The 14,151-nt window shown below is 42.8% G+C and overlaps 1 protein-coding gene across 1 annotated transcript in view; it reads right to left on the reverse strand.

The window, feature by feature from the left end:
• Positions 1–977: 977 nt before the first annotated feature.
• Positions 978–14,151, reverse strand: part of ABRAXAS2 (abraxas 2, BRISC complex subunit) — a 35,331-nt gene continuing 22,157 nt past the window's right edge. The window contains exons 8-9 of the mRNA XM_075000490.1: positions 9,720–9,834; positions 978–3,187 (exon numbers count right to left, since the gene is read on the reverse strand). Coding sequence (XP_074856591.1) covers positions 2,721–3,187; positions 9,720–9,834 — 582 coding nt within the window. The 3' untranslated portion in view covers positions 978–2,720. The remainder of the gene's footprint in view (positions 3,188–9,719; positions 9,835–14,151) is intronic.

Raw genomic sequence — 14,151 nt, forward strand, 5'->3', positions numbered from 1 at the left:
GTGGCACTTCGAAATTGGCGCGCCTCACCGCCGCGCGGCTCGTCCCGACGGGGCTCCTTTTCGAAAGGACCCTGCCTACTTCAAAGTCCCCTTATTCCCATGAGCTGATGGGAATAAGGGGACTTCAAGGTAGGCGGGGTCCTTTCAAAAAGGAGCCCCGTCGGGACGAGCCGCGGGGCGGTGAGGCGCGCCAATTTTGAAGTGCCACGGCTGCCCGCATGCTAATGAAGCGCTGAATATGCATTTCAGCGCTTCATTAGTAAACTTCGAAATGGCCATTTGCGTGGCCATTTTGAAGTTTGGGGCTAGTGTAGACGTAGCCAATAGGTGCAAGAAGCCACACTTGTTCATTTTTATTGCTTGCTAGCAAATCACAATTCCTGCAGCTATTTTCTTTTTATGCTCTAAAGAGCATCTGCACAGTTGAGTCTTGGAAGCCTTACCCTTAACCACACCTGATGCACTGACCTTCGCGGATTAATCTCTCTTCTGACTACTCCACTACAGTCATCACCAAATCCTATTGTGAACAGGGGCATGACAAACCTACAGTGAAGATACTTCTTGTGTCTTTCTGTAGCAAGCTATTTACCCTATTTTACAAATATTGATTCTTTACACTGATTTGTATGTGATTACAGTTGTTGAAAACATCAGCACTGAAGAGTGAGAGAGCCTTCATTATGCATTCACTGCTCCCCAAATAATTCCGACGTGTGATAGGGTGAAATAAAACTTACCAGCTCACAGTTCTATTTCTGTTGTAAGAAAAGATTACAGAATTTTGAAACGTGGGTGAACATAAACACTGTATACAAGAATGTCATACAAACCATAATCTCGTTGTTATATCCTCTTCCTGTAGTAAATTCCATCTTTTACCTCTACAACAGGCAAAGTATCTCAACTCTAACCTGCATTTTAGCATGCAGGTACCTGACTTCACCGAAATGGAACCTAGTTGACAGATATTAAAAATGTATTTACAGGATTAAATAAGAGTTTATTGTCACATTTAACTTTTGTCCGACGTACATTGCAAGTTTCTGTGCAGCATAAAAATAAAAAACCCTTTCTTTTATGTGAAAACCAGAACTGATGAGAGGGCAACAGCACTTGCTTATCACACCAGCATTACAACTGCTTGAAGATCACCAACATTAATAAAACTGGAGCAAATCTTTTGTTAAAATGGACTGTAACACTTGAAAACAAAAATGCATCAAGTTAAGGCTAATGACAATAATGCAAAATAGTTAAAACAGATAGACCACTAGAGGTTGAAAGGTTGAAACACCCGGTAGAAGAGTGCCAATTTTAACATTTCATTTTTTCCAAAACCACTTTGTTTAACTTAGTACAGGTAAAGAGAGGCTAATGACCAGATTTTTGCCCAACATGTGTACACATATCTATAATATGAGATTTTTGCCTTTTGTAAACCTGAAATATTTAAGCATTTAAAAGCAACAGTTTTGTTCTTTGGGATAATACCCAATCAAAGAGAGGAGTTATTCAGATTTTAAAACATTAAATGCATGTGCTAACAACATAAACTGCAGGTTTTGTCATTTAGAGACAAATAGTAAAGACTTTTTTAGTGGTGCAATTTCACATTGTTGGGCAAAATCAGAATACAAGCAGTAATTAAATAAAAATATAAGTGCATCCAAACATAAGTTCTCTATCTAGTCCACATTTCATGTTTCCCAAATGGCAATTTTCTGACAAGAGCTGCAATTCAAATTAAAATAAACATTTGTGTATTTCATCCAGTGGTGAAAGAGGTGGTACATCCAGGGGAATCGCTAGATTACCTTCTTCAAGGGGATCCCTTATTCCTTACACAACAAATTGTATGGAAGTATAAATTCAACAGAGACTGCGGAGCAAATGTAAATAATTTATAACATCTGAAATTTGTAGATTCTGAAGTCCAACTGTGAATTCACTACTGTCTGTAATTTACTATGTGCACTTCATGTCTTTAGTACAAAAACTGGACTGTAATGAGGCTAGTATGGCATACAGTCATTGTAAATGCACCAAAATCAAAGTATGCTTATGACATTCATTTGGATGATTTACCAGTAAGTTTTTTCCTACAGAAAAAAGGCAACAGTTATTTTAAGTGATATACACATTAGGTTAGTACAAAAAGTTGAACAAAACCCTTTTCTATTAAAAGAGCATGCACACAGAAGAAGGTAGACCACAGTTGTTCCAATCAGGCTTCGTGGAATTATCAAAATTTCATTTCCAGTAAAGATCAATTTGGCTCACTATAGAAAGTTGCTTCCAAGGCTATAGATAAATTGTTTCCCTTTTAAAAATTAAAATTCAAGGCATGATAGTGCAAGAGGTAAGTTTTGATTTTAAAGAACATTTGTTATTTGTAGACTAACTGTGCTTAGTCAGTAAATCCCAATTTATTGTCTTAAATATGGCAACAAAAGCTACAAAGTTTCTATAAATTTCATTTTGCCTAAATTTACCAGTACATCCATGAACCTCATCAATATTAACACAACTTGATTATCCTAATGATACCATTATAAAACTTGCAAAAAGTATCACAAGGTGAGTAAGCCATCTAGTGCAAGTCTTCTACATTTTCTGTGCACAGTAATCCTCTTTGTAGTTTATTTCCTCCAGGTTAAATACCCATTTTTTTCTGTAAGGATTCTGAAAAAAGAGTGCCATGTTGAATTTTTGTTCTATTATATCTGGGAGGTTTGTGTGTTCCTGGAATCCCCATCAGGATGAGTTAGGGATCGTGAATCCCTTGTCTGTGAATATTCACTGTCAGATGACTCTGTGGGTTCAAGCAAGTTCTCATTATCACTGTCTTCCGATTCATCAATAATGTCACCAACTGCTCTTTGGGAGGAAGGCATGGCTGCTCCATTGCCAGAATGCTTCAATCCTGCATTTGTGGAAACATAACTGGAAGAGCCCACTGCCTGAGGTCGAGGCATGAAAACATTGCTTTCTGGGAGACCATAACCCAAAGTACTTTCTTGATTGCTCACACTGAAATCAGAATAAGGAGGAGGAGGATTAGAGGCATCTGAGTCTTCAAGTGTGCAGCCTTCCACAGCAAATCCAGTGTAGGACATTCGTGGAGGAAACATAGATTCCAAATTATCAGTTGACATTTGCCTGGTTAACATGGCTTGCTGCAGTCCTATGAAAGACAAAAGGAAAACAAACATTTCCTATTGCATGGAAAGGCATGAAAAGTGATCTAGTTTTGTGTTGGTCAGTGCTTATGGAAAAGTCAGGCAGTGAATACATTAGAAATATCTGTCATGTTCCTTGCATAAAACTGGCAAAAAAATGCATTCTGCCCTCTGTGAGTTTAACTGAAAAACATTTTACAGATAGCAAAGTTGCTCTACTGGACTTAAGTGTAAACTTGACTCTCAAGCCGCTGGGAATTACATTTCTACTACTACTATATTTCAGACAGCTTATCTTTTTTCAAATTAAAGTAGTGTTTTAGGAAAGCTTAGGTCAGGGGTCTGCAACTGAAATAGCGAGAAGGCCATTTTTTCAAATTCGCATACAAAAACTCAATCCTTCAAGAGCTTCAGTGAATGTGAATATGAGACAGTCCTTAATAAATAACATTAAACCATACTTTGTCACCCGTTTTAAGAATAGCGCACACAATGATTTGTATCAGAGAGGTAGCCGTGTTAGTCTGTATCTTCAAGAACATCAAGAAGTCCTGTGCCACCTTACAGATTAAGATATTTTGGAGCATAAGCTTTCATGGGCAAAGACCCTGATGAAGCAGGTCTTTGCCCACAAACACTTATGTCCCAAAATATCTGTTAGTCTATAAGGTGCCACAGGACTTCTTGTTGTTCTCAATGATTTGTATGAGTCAAAGTTAAGTTACCCCCATCTCCAGGCTTTTCCCACCTCAGCCCCCAAATCCACCCCCTATTCCCAGGCTTTACCCCCATTCCAAAAACCCGCCCCATGTATCCCCAAGCTTAACCCCTCTGAGCCCCAACCTCCCCCCTCACTCCCAGGCTTAACCCTTCTGAGCCCCAACCTCTCCCATCACCCCCAGGCTTAACCCCTGAGCGCCAACCTCCCTCCAAGCCCCAGATTAACTCGCCTCAGTGAGCGCAGCTCCCCACTGGTCTCCAGCGGGCTGCATGGCTCCAGCAGGGGCAGGCTCAGCCGCCCCTTACCCCGCAGGCTTTCCTGTCAGCTTAGACTTCCACCCATGGTGGGCGGCTCCCTGCCCTGCCCTGCCCTGCCCTGCCCCAGCTTTCACTTCTGGGGCTCCCTGCCACAGCTGGCTGCTCGGCACCTCCAGAGGCTGCTGCTGTTCAAACAAAAGTAAAAACAAACAAACACACACTAAATCCAGTTGGTCTAATGGCAGGCAACTGAATTTAGTTTTTTTGTGTAAGCAGTGGCAGCCTCCAGAGGTGCAAGAGGAGTCAGCGGCAGCAGCACGGGGAGCTGCAAGTGGCTCCTTAAAGAGCCGCATCTGGTTATGGAGCTGCAGGTTTGCGACCCCTGACCTAGGTGAAGCCAAAGGCACCAAAGTTGTTTTACATGGAATCATTTAGAGAAACAAAATGTTACTCATATAGGAAAAATGCTAAGTTCAGACACATGGGTTTGGTAAATTAAGGACACAATAAGATTCCATCTTTGACATCAGGAAGCATGAGATAAAAAGGTGAAAAGTTTTTTAGCAGCTGAGAAGTAGATGTAGCATAAAACATTGAGCCCACCCTGGAACATCTTATTGCACTTATACAACACAGATTTGAATGTTTAAGAAAGTACAGAAAGCGAAAAGTTAGAAAACCTGCTCCTCCACTTAATCTTATCTCAGATAGACAGAAGCTGCATATATACATTCCTGTCTCACCCTAGCTCAAACAATTCTTGTCTGTTCGGATACAGGCTCTCGGGAACTGATGCCTGCAGCCGACTGGCAGAGTCCGAAGATATTGTTGTTCTGTTCTTAGGGCCCAGAATCTGTTGCCACATGGATTCTGCTCTGGCCATTCTTGCTATTCACCAAGCTACATTATCCATGGTCAAGCAAGAAGCAGCAGTGAGTCACATAGGTTGTGTGTTACAGGTGGTCAGTGAATAGGTAAGGAGCTAACATCAATCCTTGCCATTGTAGGAAAGGAGGAGGAAGTGGGAAGTAGGTTGGGAGATCATATGGTTGCTGCCAAAGTGCCCAACCAGTAGTGAGTACTATGTGCATTGCCATGCTGATTGGAGGACAGAGGCCTCAGTCTTAGTACTGAGAAGCCCATTAAAAAGTTTGGAATACTCACTAAACAAAACAATCCCATATTCCAAGCCACACATCAAACTGCTGAATATATAGCTGAAAAGATGTTCTTCCTGGCAGTAATGAAAGGGTTCTTTTTATAAATTGTTCCATTAAACGGAAGGAAAGAGGAGCCAGCCAATTTTCAGGAATGGTTGGCCAAAAATAAAGACAATCACATAACCAATGTGTTCCAGAGTGAATCCTCCAGAGCACCTTTCTGGAATACCGGCAAAAAGCACAACAGTGACTTCAGATGCTTTGTTTTCTATTATCCTGAATACAGAATTGTTCCATATTCCACCCTGCACTCTAATATTCTCAGTAACTCGTTTATACTTCCTCCCTTCATTTCATGTTTATCCTTCACCATTCAGCTATGTTTCTCCCCCTCATCTCCATTGCCTTATGTCTGCTAAAGTGAATTAGATCAGCACTCTCTTTTCCCAAATGATGGAGCACTTTACCGTACCTGTCTCCTGGTAAGCAAAAAAGTTTCCTGAAGCCCTATATTCAGCTTTTAGGGAAGAGGAACAATTTGGCACCAGCCCAAATATGTTCAAAACAATGGAACAGATTCAGCCAGAAAACTGTGGAGCAGCAGAAAATAACTGCAAAATAAGCAGTTTGTTGCTCTTGGGTTTTTTTCTTCTTTCCTGATCACTCTTAACATATGCCATGAAAATTGTTCCATCAAAATGACAAAACTAATGAGAAACATGGATTTTTGATGTGGAGGACATATTTCTAGCAGAGTAAGGTAAATCATACTCCAGCAAATCAATGCAAAGAATGGTATGCTTTACGAAACAGCACAAATAAAAAGTATGTTTTGATATATCAAAACTTAAACCACAAGCTAAAAAAAGCTAAATTTGTCCTGTTGTATTTATGCATAGCATTATCTGAAATAAACCACAAGATGAATGAGTCTATGTCCAACATAATACCAGATACCAGTATTTCAATCACAGATTCAGCACTGATAAATAGGAAAGTTTAGTGATATTCTCACTCTGAGAAAGACATTATGTAAACTCCGTCTACATCTAGCAGTGCTTACTCCTCAACGTAGGGCTAGGTTTGCTGGATTCTACTTTACAATGCTCACACCTCTCTTCCCCCACCCCTCCAAAAAAAAAAAAAAGTAAATGTTCCAGTAATTCAATCATATCCACAGTTCAATCTAACAGGAAACAGAAAACTGCTGATTCGTAACTAAAATTTAGCAGATATTTGATAGGCTAACATGTTAAAATATGAAATGAAGATGCTCCAGTCTAATGAATTAAATGTCATTATATGAAATAAACTCTCAGTTTCACTAACACATGGGCCAGAGATCTACTAGACAATTACTACAGCAGTACTAGGCCTATTCAGGTAATTATCCAAACAGTTAGTTACTCTGCTAACCGCATGCAGATGTCCCAATGTGCCTCACTTAAATAATGTTGCTGTACCAGCTTTCCAACACAAAAATCAGGGTGGAGGTGGGGAATCAAACCTTCAAAAATGTATTGACATCTACAGAACTGACACTAAGCATATTACCTGAGGATGAAATTTCCCTGCAATTTCCATGCTATTACATCCCCTGTTGTTTGGTGTGATATGCAGTTGGAATGTTGTAATGAGATGCAATAAATCATTCAACTCACTATTTATTACCTTTTTAAAAAGGTCTTTCTCAATTTCTTTCCCTTCCTAGTTTCACTTCACTTTTCCTTTCCTACAACAGATCACACTCAGTTCCGGTGTTATTCCATGATATTCTCTTTTCTTTCTCTCTCTCTGAATCCTCTGACATTTTTACCCCATATTGGCTACGTCTACACGTGCACGCTACATCGAAATAGTCTATTTCGATGAATAACGTCTACACATCCTTCAGGGCTGGCAACGTCGACGTTCAACTTCGACGTTGGGCAGCACCACATCGAAATAGGCGCTGCGAGGGAACGTCTACATGCCAAAGTAGTATACATCGAAATAAGGGTGCCAGGAACAGCTGCAGACAGGGTCACAGGGCGGACTCAACAGCAAGCCGCTCCCTTAAAGGGCCCCTCCCAGACACAGTTGCACTAAACAACACAAGATCCACAGAGCCGACAACTGGTTGCAGACCCTGTGCATGCAGCATGGATCCCCAGCTGCAGCAGCAGCAGCCAGAAGCCCTGGGCTAAGGGCTGCTGCACACGGTGACCATAGAGCCCCGCAGGGGCTGGAGAGAGAGCGTCTCTCAACCCCTCAGCTGATGGCTGCCATGGCGGACCCTTCTATTTAGATGTTGCGGGACGCGGATCGTCTACACGTGCCCTACTTCGACGTTCAACTTCGAAGTAGGGCGCTATTCCCATCCCCTCATGGGGTTAGCGACTTCGATGTCTCGCCGCCTAACATCGATTTCAACTTCAAAGTAGCGCCCAACACATGTAGCCATGACGGGCGCTATTTCGAAGTTGGCGCCGCTACTTCGAAGTAGCGTGCACGTGTAGACGCGGCCATTATGTTTAATTTCCATTACTACAAAAAATACCTCCTGCCTTTTCAGTACTACTGATCTCTTTTCAAATGGCTACTACTGTTCTTCCTAACATCTCCACATAGTCACTCAGATTTCAGAAAACAAAAACAACTTCCTTATACACAGGAAATGACTAAATTTTTCAAGACTCTTCTAGTCAAGCAATAAGCTGAGATAAGATGTCCCATTGTATATGGACAACACACAGTTGAGAACAAAATCTCTCTTCCAGTGCTTGCTATGAAAAATTGAACATCGGCTAGATGCTAAACATAATAAAGATCCCACAACATTAACCTGAGAACATCAAAGGATATCTGCTTTCAGTCATCTTTGATTGACTGACAGTAGCCACCACAAGTGGCATACTGTGTCTCCACTTGTATAAACTGTGGGCCAAATCTTCCTTTCCAGCTGTGTGCTGTCTGCTGAGGAATGTGACACTAAGGCTGTGTCTGCACTTGCATCCCTCTTTCGAAAGAGGTATGCAAAAGAGGTAAACTGAAAATGCAAATGAGGTGCAGATTTGCATATCGGGCACCTCATTTGTGTATTCTAATTTCGAAAGAGCTTCTTTTGAAAGAAGAAAACCAGTGCAGACACTGCTCTTTTGAAAGTAAACCCCATCTTTGAAAGAATCCTTCCCATAAAAAAGGGAAGGATTCTTTCAAAGATGGGGTTTACTTTTGAAAGAGCAGTGTCTGCGCTGGTTTTCTTCTTTTGAAAGAAGCAATTTCAAAATAATATGCAAATGAGGTGTCTGGTATGCAAATTTGTACCTTATTTGCATTTTCAGTCTCCCTCATTTGCATGCCTCTTTCGAAAGAGGAATGCAAGTGTAGACACAGCCTAAGAGGGAAGCCATGGGTATCCTTGGCATAAGAGAAACCCAGAGATGGTATAAACCTGCCATAGTCTGCTCTATTAACCTGACCCTGAGGTGCAGGAGGCTATTCTTGGGCAGGCTGAGGGCTGGAAGTGTATGACTGAAGCACACTGAACCCCAGAGATCTCCGGCTGGTGGCTCCAGCCCCATGTGACCATTTGCTGCCATGTGGCTACTCTATGGCTCAGGTTCAATCCCAGCATCACATAAACTGAGAAGCGACTTACAGCCACCCTTCTCCTCCCAAACTTTGGACTCCCACACAGCAGAATTCAGCCAGATAAAGGCATTTGGCCGTCAGTGCTAAATCTACACAGTAGTGATACCAGTGTAGGTCACCGACGTAAAGGAGAAGCGATTCCACACTAAATTCTTTATCAAAGAAATCACCCTCTTTCAGAAAGAGTTCTCTTTATAAACTGCCTAAAGAAAAACATGAGTTTGTTAATATGAAACACTGCAGACACTTTAATCCTGTGTTAAAATCATTGATGTATATGCCGCACTCTCCCATAGTCACCATCCTCCAGGTAAGATGACAGAAATGTTCTGCAGTTGAAAAGCTGAATACCTTGTACTAACTTATCTCACACTACACACTGCACTTAAATAATGGAACCGGAGTAAGAACTGAGGCAGGTATCCACAAGTACTAACACATCACTAATTCTCTCCACAATACAAATTAAAGTTTTCAGTTGTGTTACAATACATACATAGTATTTTCAGATTTTGCTAATTATATTTTTCTTCTGGCGTAGGTAACATGATGATAGGTGCTGCAACTATTTTCCAATTAGGAAGCATTTCAATATAAACCTACCATGCAGGCAGTTTGCAAGAATAGCTATTAGCTTGACAATAACTTTGCCCTGTAGCTTTGTTGCAAAACAGGCAGATCATTCCAATGAGTTAAGTCCACATTTCTAGTAAATGTTTTGTCTGTACAGATCCTGCTTAGGAAACATAAGTGTATGTGCACTTACTTATTTTTTGCTCCTTTTCGTTTTTTCTTTGTGTGATTTGCCTTTTTAGTTTGTTTACATCAGCTTGGAAAGATTCAACAACTCGTTCACTCTTTTCTACATCTATACATACTGCCTGAGAGAGAAACACAGTAAGTCAAGTCATAGTCAGATTCTTAAAAATCCATTAGAGAGTTACATAACTATCCCAGAGACTACTGCCAGAGTAGATGCAATACAAAACAAAAAGGATGATGAGATACTGAGAACCAGAGTATGAAATGAGAGGTTGAAAAGTGATGTCCAACTACTGATTATGGCCAATGAACAACTGTTGCAAGGTGGAAAGAACTTCCAAGAGTTTACCACTACCACCTGTGTGACTCTGGTAAAGTCACATAGCCTCTCTGTTCCTTTGTTCCCCATTTGTAAAATGAGGATGATACTTCCCTACCTCACACAGGTGTGGTGAAGATATACTGAAAGCCGGGAAGCATTTTGAGATCTACACATGAACAGCATTATATAACACATAGGTATTATTATAGGAGCAGACTCATAACAGTAAGAGGTTACACCTGTATTTTATCCTGTCACAGGTGACTCAGGCTATGTCTACACTAAATGATAAAGTCAAATTTAAGACAGCTCAATATTACAATATCACTGTCTTCACTGTAAATGCCATTAGCTTGATTTAGGGAGCACTAATATTGATGATATAACATCACCGAAACCAGCTGAGCGTAGTGTCAAGTTCAAATTTAAAAGTCCAAATGAAGGCCAGTGTGGAAGCACCATGTCTTAAAACTGAATTTATCAGCCTCCAGAAGTGTTCCATATATATTTCACAAAGCTAAATTGTTATCCGCTATGTGTAGACACTTCCATCTCTACTGCTCTCTAGGTGCACAGGAAGTAGGTCGCAGGAAGCCCACGAATTTGAATTCGTCACCAGGAAGCCTAGGAAATATAAGGGGAGCCCAGAAGCTAAACTTTCTTTTGCCCATCGCATTGCACCGCATCAGGTAGCCATCTCTTTGCATCGATAGCCATCTCTTGCAATCATGAGCACTCAGGGTAGTAATCTTCAGCAGACTTCAAATCTTGAAGATAAATGTGTAACTATTTGAGAAGATGTTGTGCGGGATGATTGTCCAAGGTCATCGCCAGGACTCTATGCAATTCTGAGTGAAGATGAAAGAACTTTCCTATCACGAAGTCCAGGAAGACAATTGGTGGTCTGGGTCATCTCCTAAAACCTGCTGCTATTATGAACAGCTGCATGTGCTTTTTTTTTTTTTTTGGGGGGGGGTGGGGGGAGGAACTGGAACAGCTTGACTATGCTGCCTAATCTTAGTTGGGACTCTTCAGGAGGCCTGTTCTGGAGTCTGAGGTGAGCCAAGAGGAGCTGGGGGGCCAGGAAGAGGCCAAAGGAGAGGAGGAGATGGGGGCAACCAGCAGGGCCCAAGGAAGCTGTTCCCAACAGCCTGGAGCTCTTCACCATTGACCTGGAGTTGGTCTCCTCTACACAAGTCCCCAAACTCCTGGGGCCCAGCTGTTCTGGTGAGTATTTTTTTCTGAGTGCTACAAGACGGTTGTGGCTGGCTATAGGTACAGGTATAGATTTCCTATGGCTCTATGCCCCTCATAAGAACAGCCGTACTGGGTCAGACCAAAGGTCCATCCAGCACAGTATCCTGTCTGCTGACAGTGGCCAGTGCCAGGTGCCCCAGAGGAGGTGAACCGAAGACAATGATCAAGCAGTTTGTCTCCTGCCATCTGTCTCCAGCCTTTGACTAAAGGCTAGGTACACCATACTTTACCCTTGGCTAATAGCCATTTATGGACCTAACCTCCAAAAATTTATCAAGATCTTTTTTAAACTCTGTTAGCGTGCTGGCCTTCACAGCCTCCTCTGGCAAGGAGTTCCACATGCTCAGAACAGCAGAACAGCATGCTCTTGTATTTTTTGCATGAGGTTTTTGGGCAGGCCTAACTTATTGCAGCTTCCTCTGTAGCACACTTTGCCATGCCAGGCAACCAGATAGCGATCAGGTATCATGGTATCACAGAGCATTTTGGCAAATTTTCCAGGCTTGTGCATACAAAGCATGAGCATCTCTTCTTTTTTGCTGTCTGTTATTCTTAGGAGGAAGATGTCTTCTTTAACAGCTTAAAGAAGCACAGGAATTTGGGTTGGATTTCTTTGTAATGCTCTCTGCCCTTTTACATTTCCCTGGAGTGCATTGTCACACCACGTGGCTGTGGGCGCTCAATCTTCCCGCCTCTGTGCAGCTGGCAGGCTCTCTGGGCCTTCCCCCCTCTCATTTCCCTTCCCCTACCCCATGCATTTGTTTTCGCTTTACTGGAATCCCTCCCCACCCAACCGTCCATGCGGCTTCAACAGAACCTTTCCCCCTTGCCAAGCAGCTGCCAGGCTTTGCAGACTCTGGTCCCAGCACAGGCGGGTTTTCCTTGTGGAAGATTGCTCCAGGGAACGGCCAAAATAACCTTTTCCCCTTGCTTCAGAATGCCAGCCTGCTTCCCCGATTTGCTCCCTCCCTGCCTTCCACTGGTAAAGCAGATGGTAGCTTACCATGGCCACAATGTAATGGTGTGGATAAGTGATGACTTGTGCAATGCACAGTTTGAATTCTTGTCATCCTTACGAAGCCTTAAGTGGCCTTGCAAAAAGAAAGTTTCACTGATTTGTAAAGACAGAGACCCATGAATTCCATTGGAAAGCGCTTTATGTGAATTGTATCTCAATTTTGACCTTCACTTTCCAGCAGGCATCCTTAGTGTGACAGATGGGGCAAGGAAGCACAAAAGGTCCAAGCAGGACCTGATCCTGCAGCACATGGAGTGGGCTCCAGCAGAAACCACTGTCAGCAAAAGGGACATAACATAGGGGTGGCAGACTCTGCTTGAGTTCACGAAACAGCAATTGGCGCACCTGAGGGAGGACGTGGCAAAGTTCATAATGGCTATGAGCAACCAAACCAAGGTCCTGCACATCATTCTGGAGCTGCAGAGGGACTCCCTATGCAGCACTGTGGACTCTGTTCCCTGCTGCCTGGACTCTCTTGAATACAGGTCACCCATCCCCTGGCATCATGGTCCCTGAATGTGGTGGAGGAGGGAGGGAATGGACAGTCTGCCACTCTATCCCCAAGAGACACTGCAAAAGGCTATTCCACCACCCATGACACCCCTTCTTTTCCTTTGTGATTAACCCTTTCCCCTTCCCCCCTCAAAATAAACTTATTCTTTTGATGGCAACCACAGTGATTTTTTGGTACCCATGTCTGGTGGGGTGCATTAATCCTTGAGAGGACTCGTGGGGATGGAGAGAGCCGGGGGCACAGCTGCATGCCCCTATGCCAAGGTCTGCAGAGGACTCTCAGCACAGGGACCTGAGCAGGGGTAGAGAGGGCCGACAGAACAGCTGCCTGGTGCTATGTCAAGGTCCACAAATTATTAGGCAACACAGGGACCTGAGCGGGGGTGAAGAAGGCTGTTAATACAGCTGCCAATCTTTTCGTGAAAATAACCCTCCATTACATCCATTCTTCCTGAAATTAACCCCCCTCCCCCCAAATAAAAGCATTCTTTCTGTGAAAGCCATCGTCTGATTTATTGGTTCACATTTGGTGGGGAACACAAATCATTCTGGGAAGTGGGGGGATGGCATTACAACAGTGACATACATGCAATCATGTGTCTGGCAAATCATTCATGAAGGTATGTTTCAAAGCCTCCCTGATTGTCGCTGCCTCCACACTGGTATTAGAATACGATCTTGTAGGAAACTGTGAATAAGCCCTGCTCATAGCATCAGCCCCTGCACTCCAGCGACTCATGAAATTCTCCTTCCTGGATTCACATATGTTATACAAAACAACACGTTGTAATCACAGTGAGCACATTAGTTTCTGAAAGGTCCAAACAGGTCAATAAGCACCTGAACCTCGCTTTTAAACAGCCAACAGCACATTCGACCACCATTCTGCACCTTCAGAGCCTAAAATTGAAGTTATGATTGCTGGAGTCCACGGCGTTTGTGTATGGCTTCATGAGGCAAGGAAGCAGAGGGTAAGCAGGTCACCCAGTATTACTATAGGCATCTCCCTGTCACCAATCTTGATTTTCTGGTCTGGGAAAAAAAAGTCCCATCCAGAAGCTTTCTGTACAGACCAGAATTTCTGAAGATGTGCTCCTTGTAAGCCTTCCCCAACCATCCTGTGATATTGGTGAAATGACCTTTGTGAGAAGTACTCCTTTCTGTTTATATGCTCATAGGCCAAGTAGTCTGGGGCCACGATGGGGATGTGCATGCCATCTATTGCCCCACCGCAGTTAGGAAACCCCATGGCAGCAAAGCCGTTCACTATGGCCTGTACATCTTCCACAGTCACAGTCTTCCTCAGGAGACGCTGACAGATTGCAC

This window comes from Carettochelys insculpta, chromosome 7 (genome assembly GCF_033958435.1).
Source record: "Carettochelys insculpta isolate YL-2023 chromosome 7, ASM3395843v1, whole genome shotgun sequence".
NCBI classification, from domain to species: Eukaryota; Metazoa; Chordata; order Testudines; family Carettochelyidae; genus Carettochelys; species Carettochelys insculpta.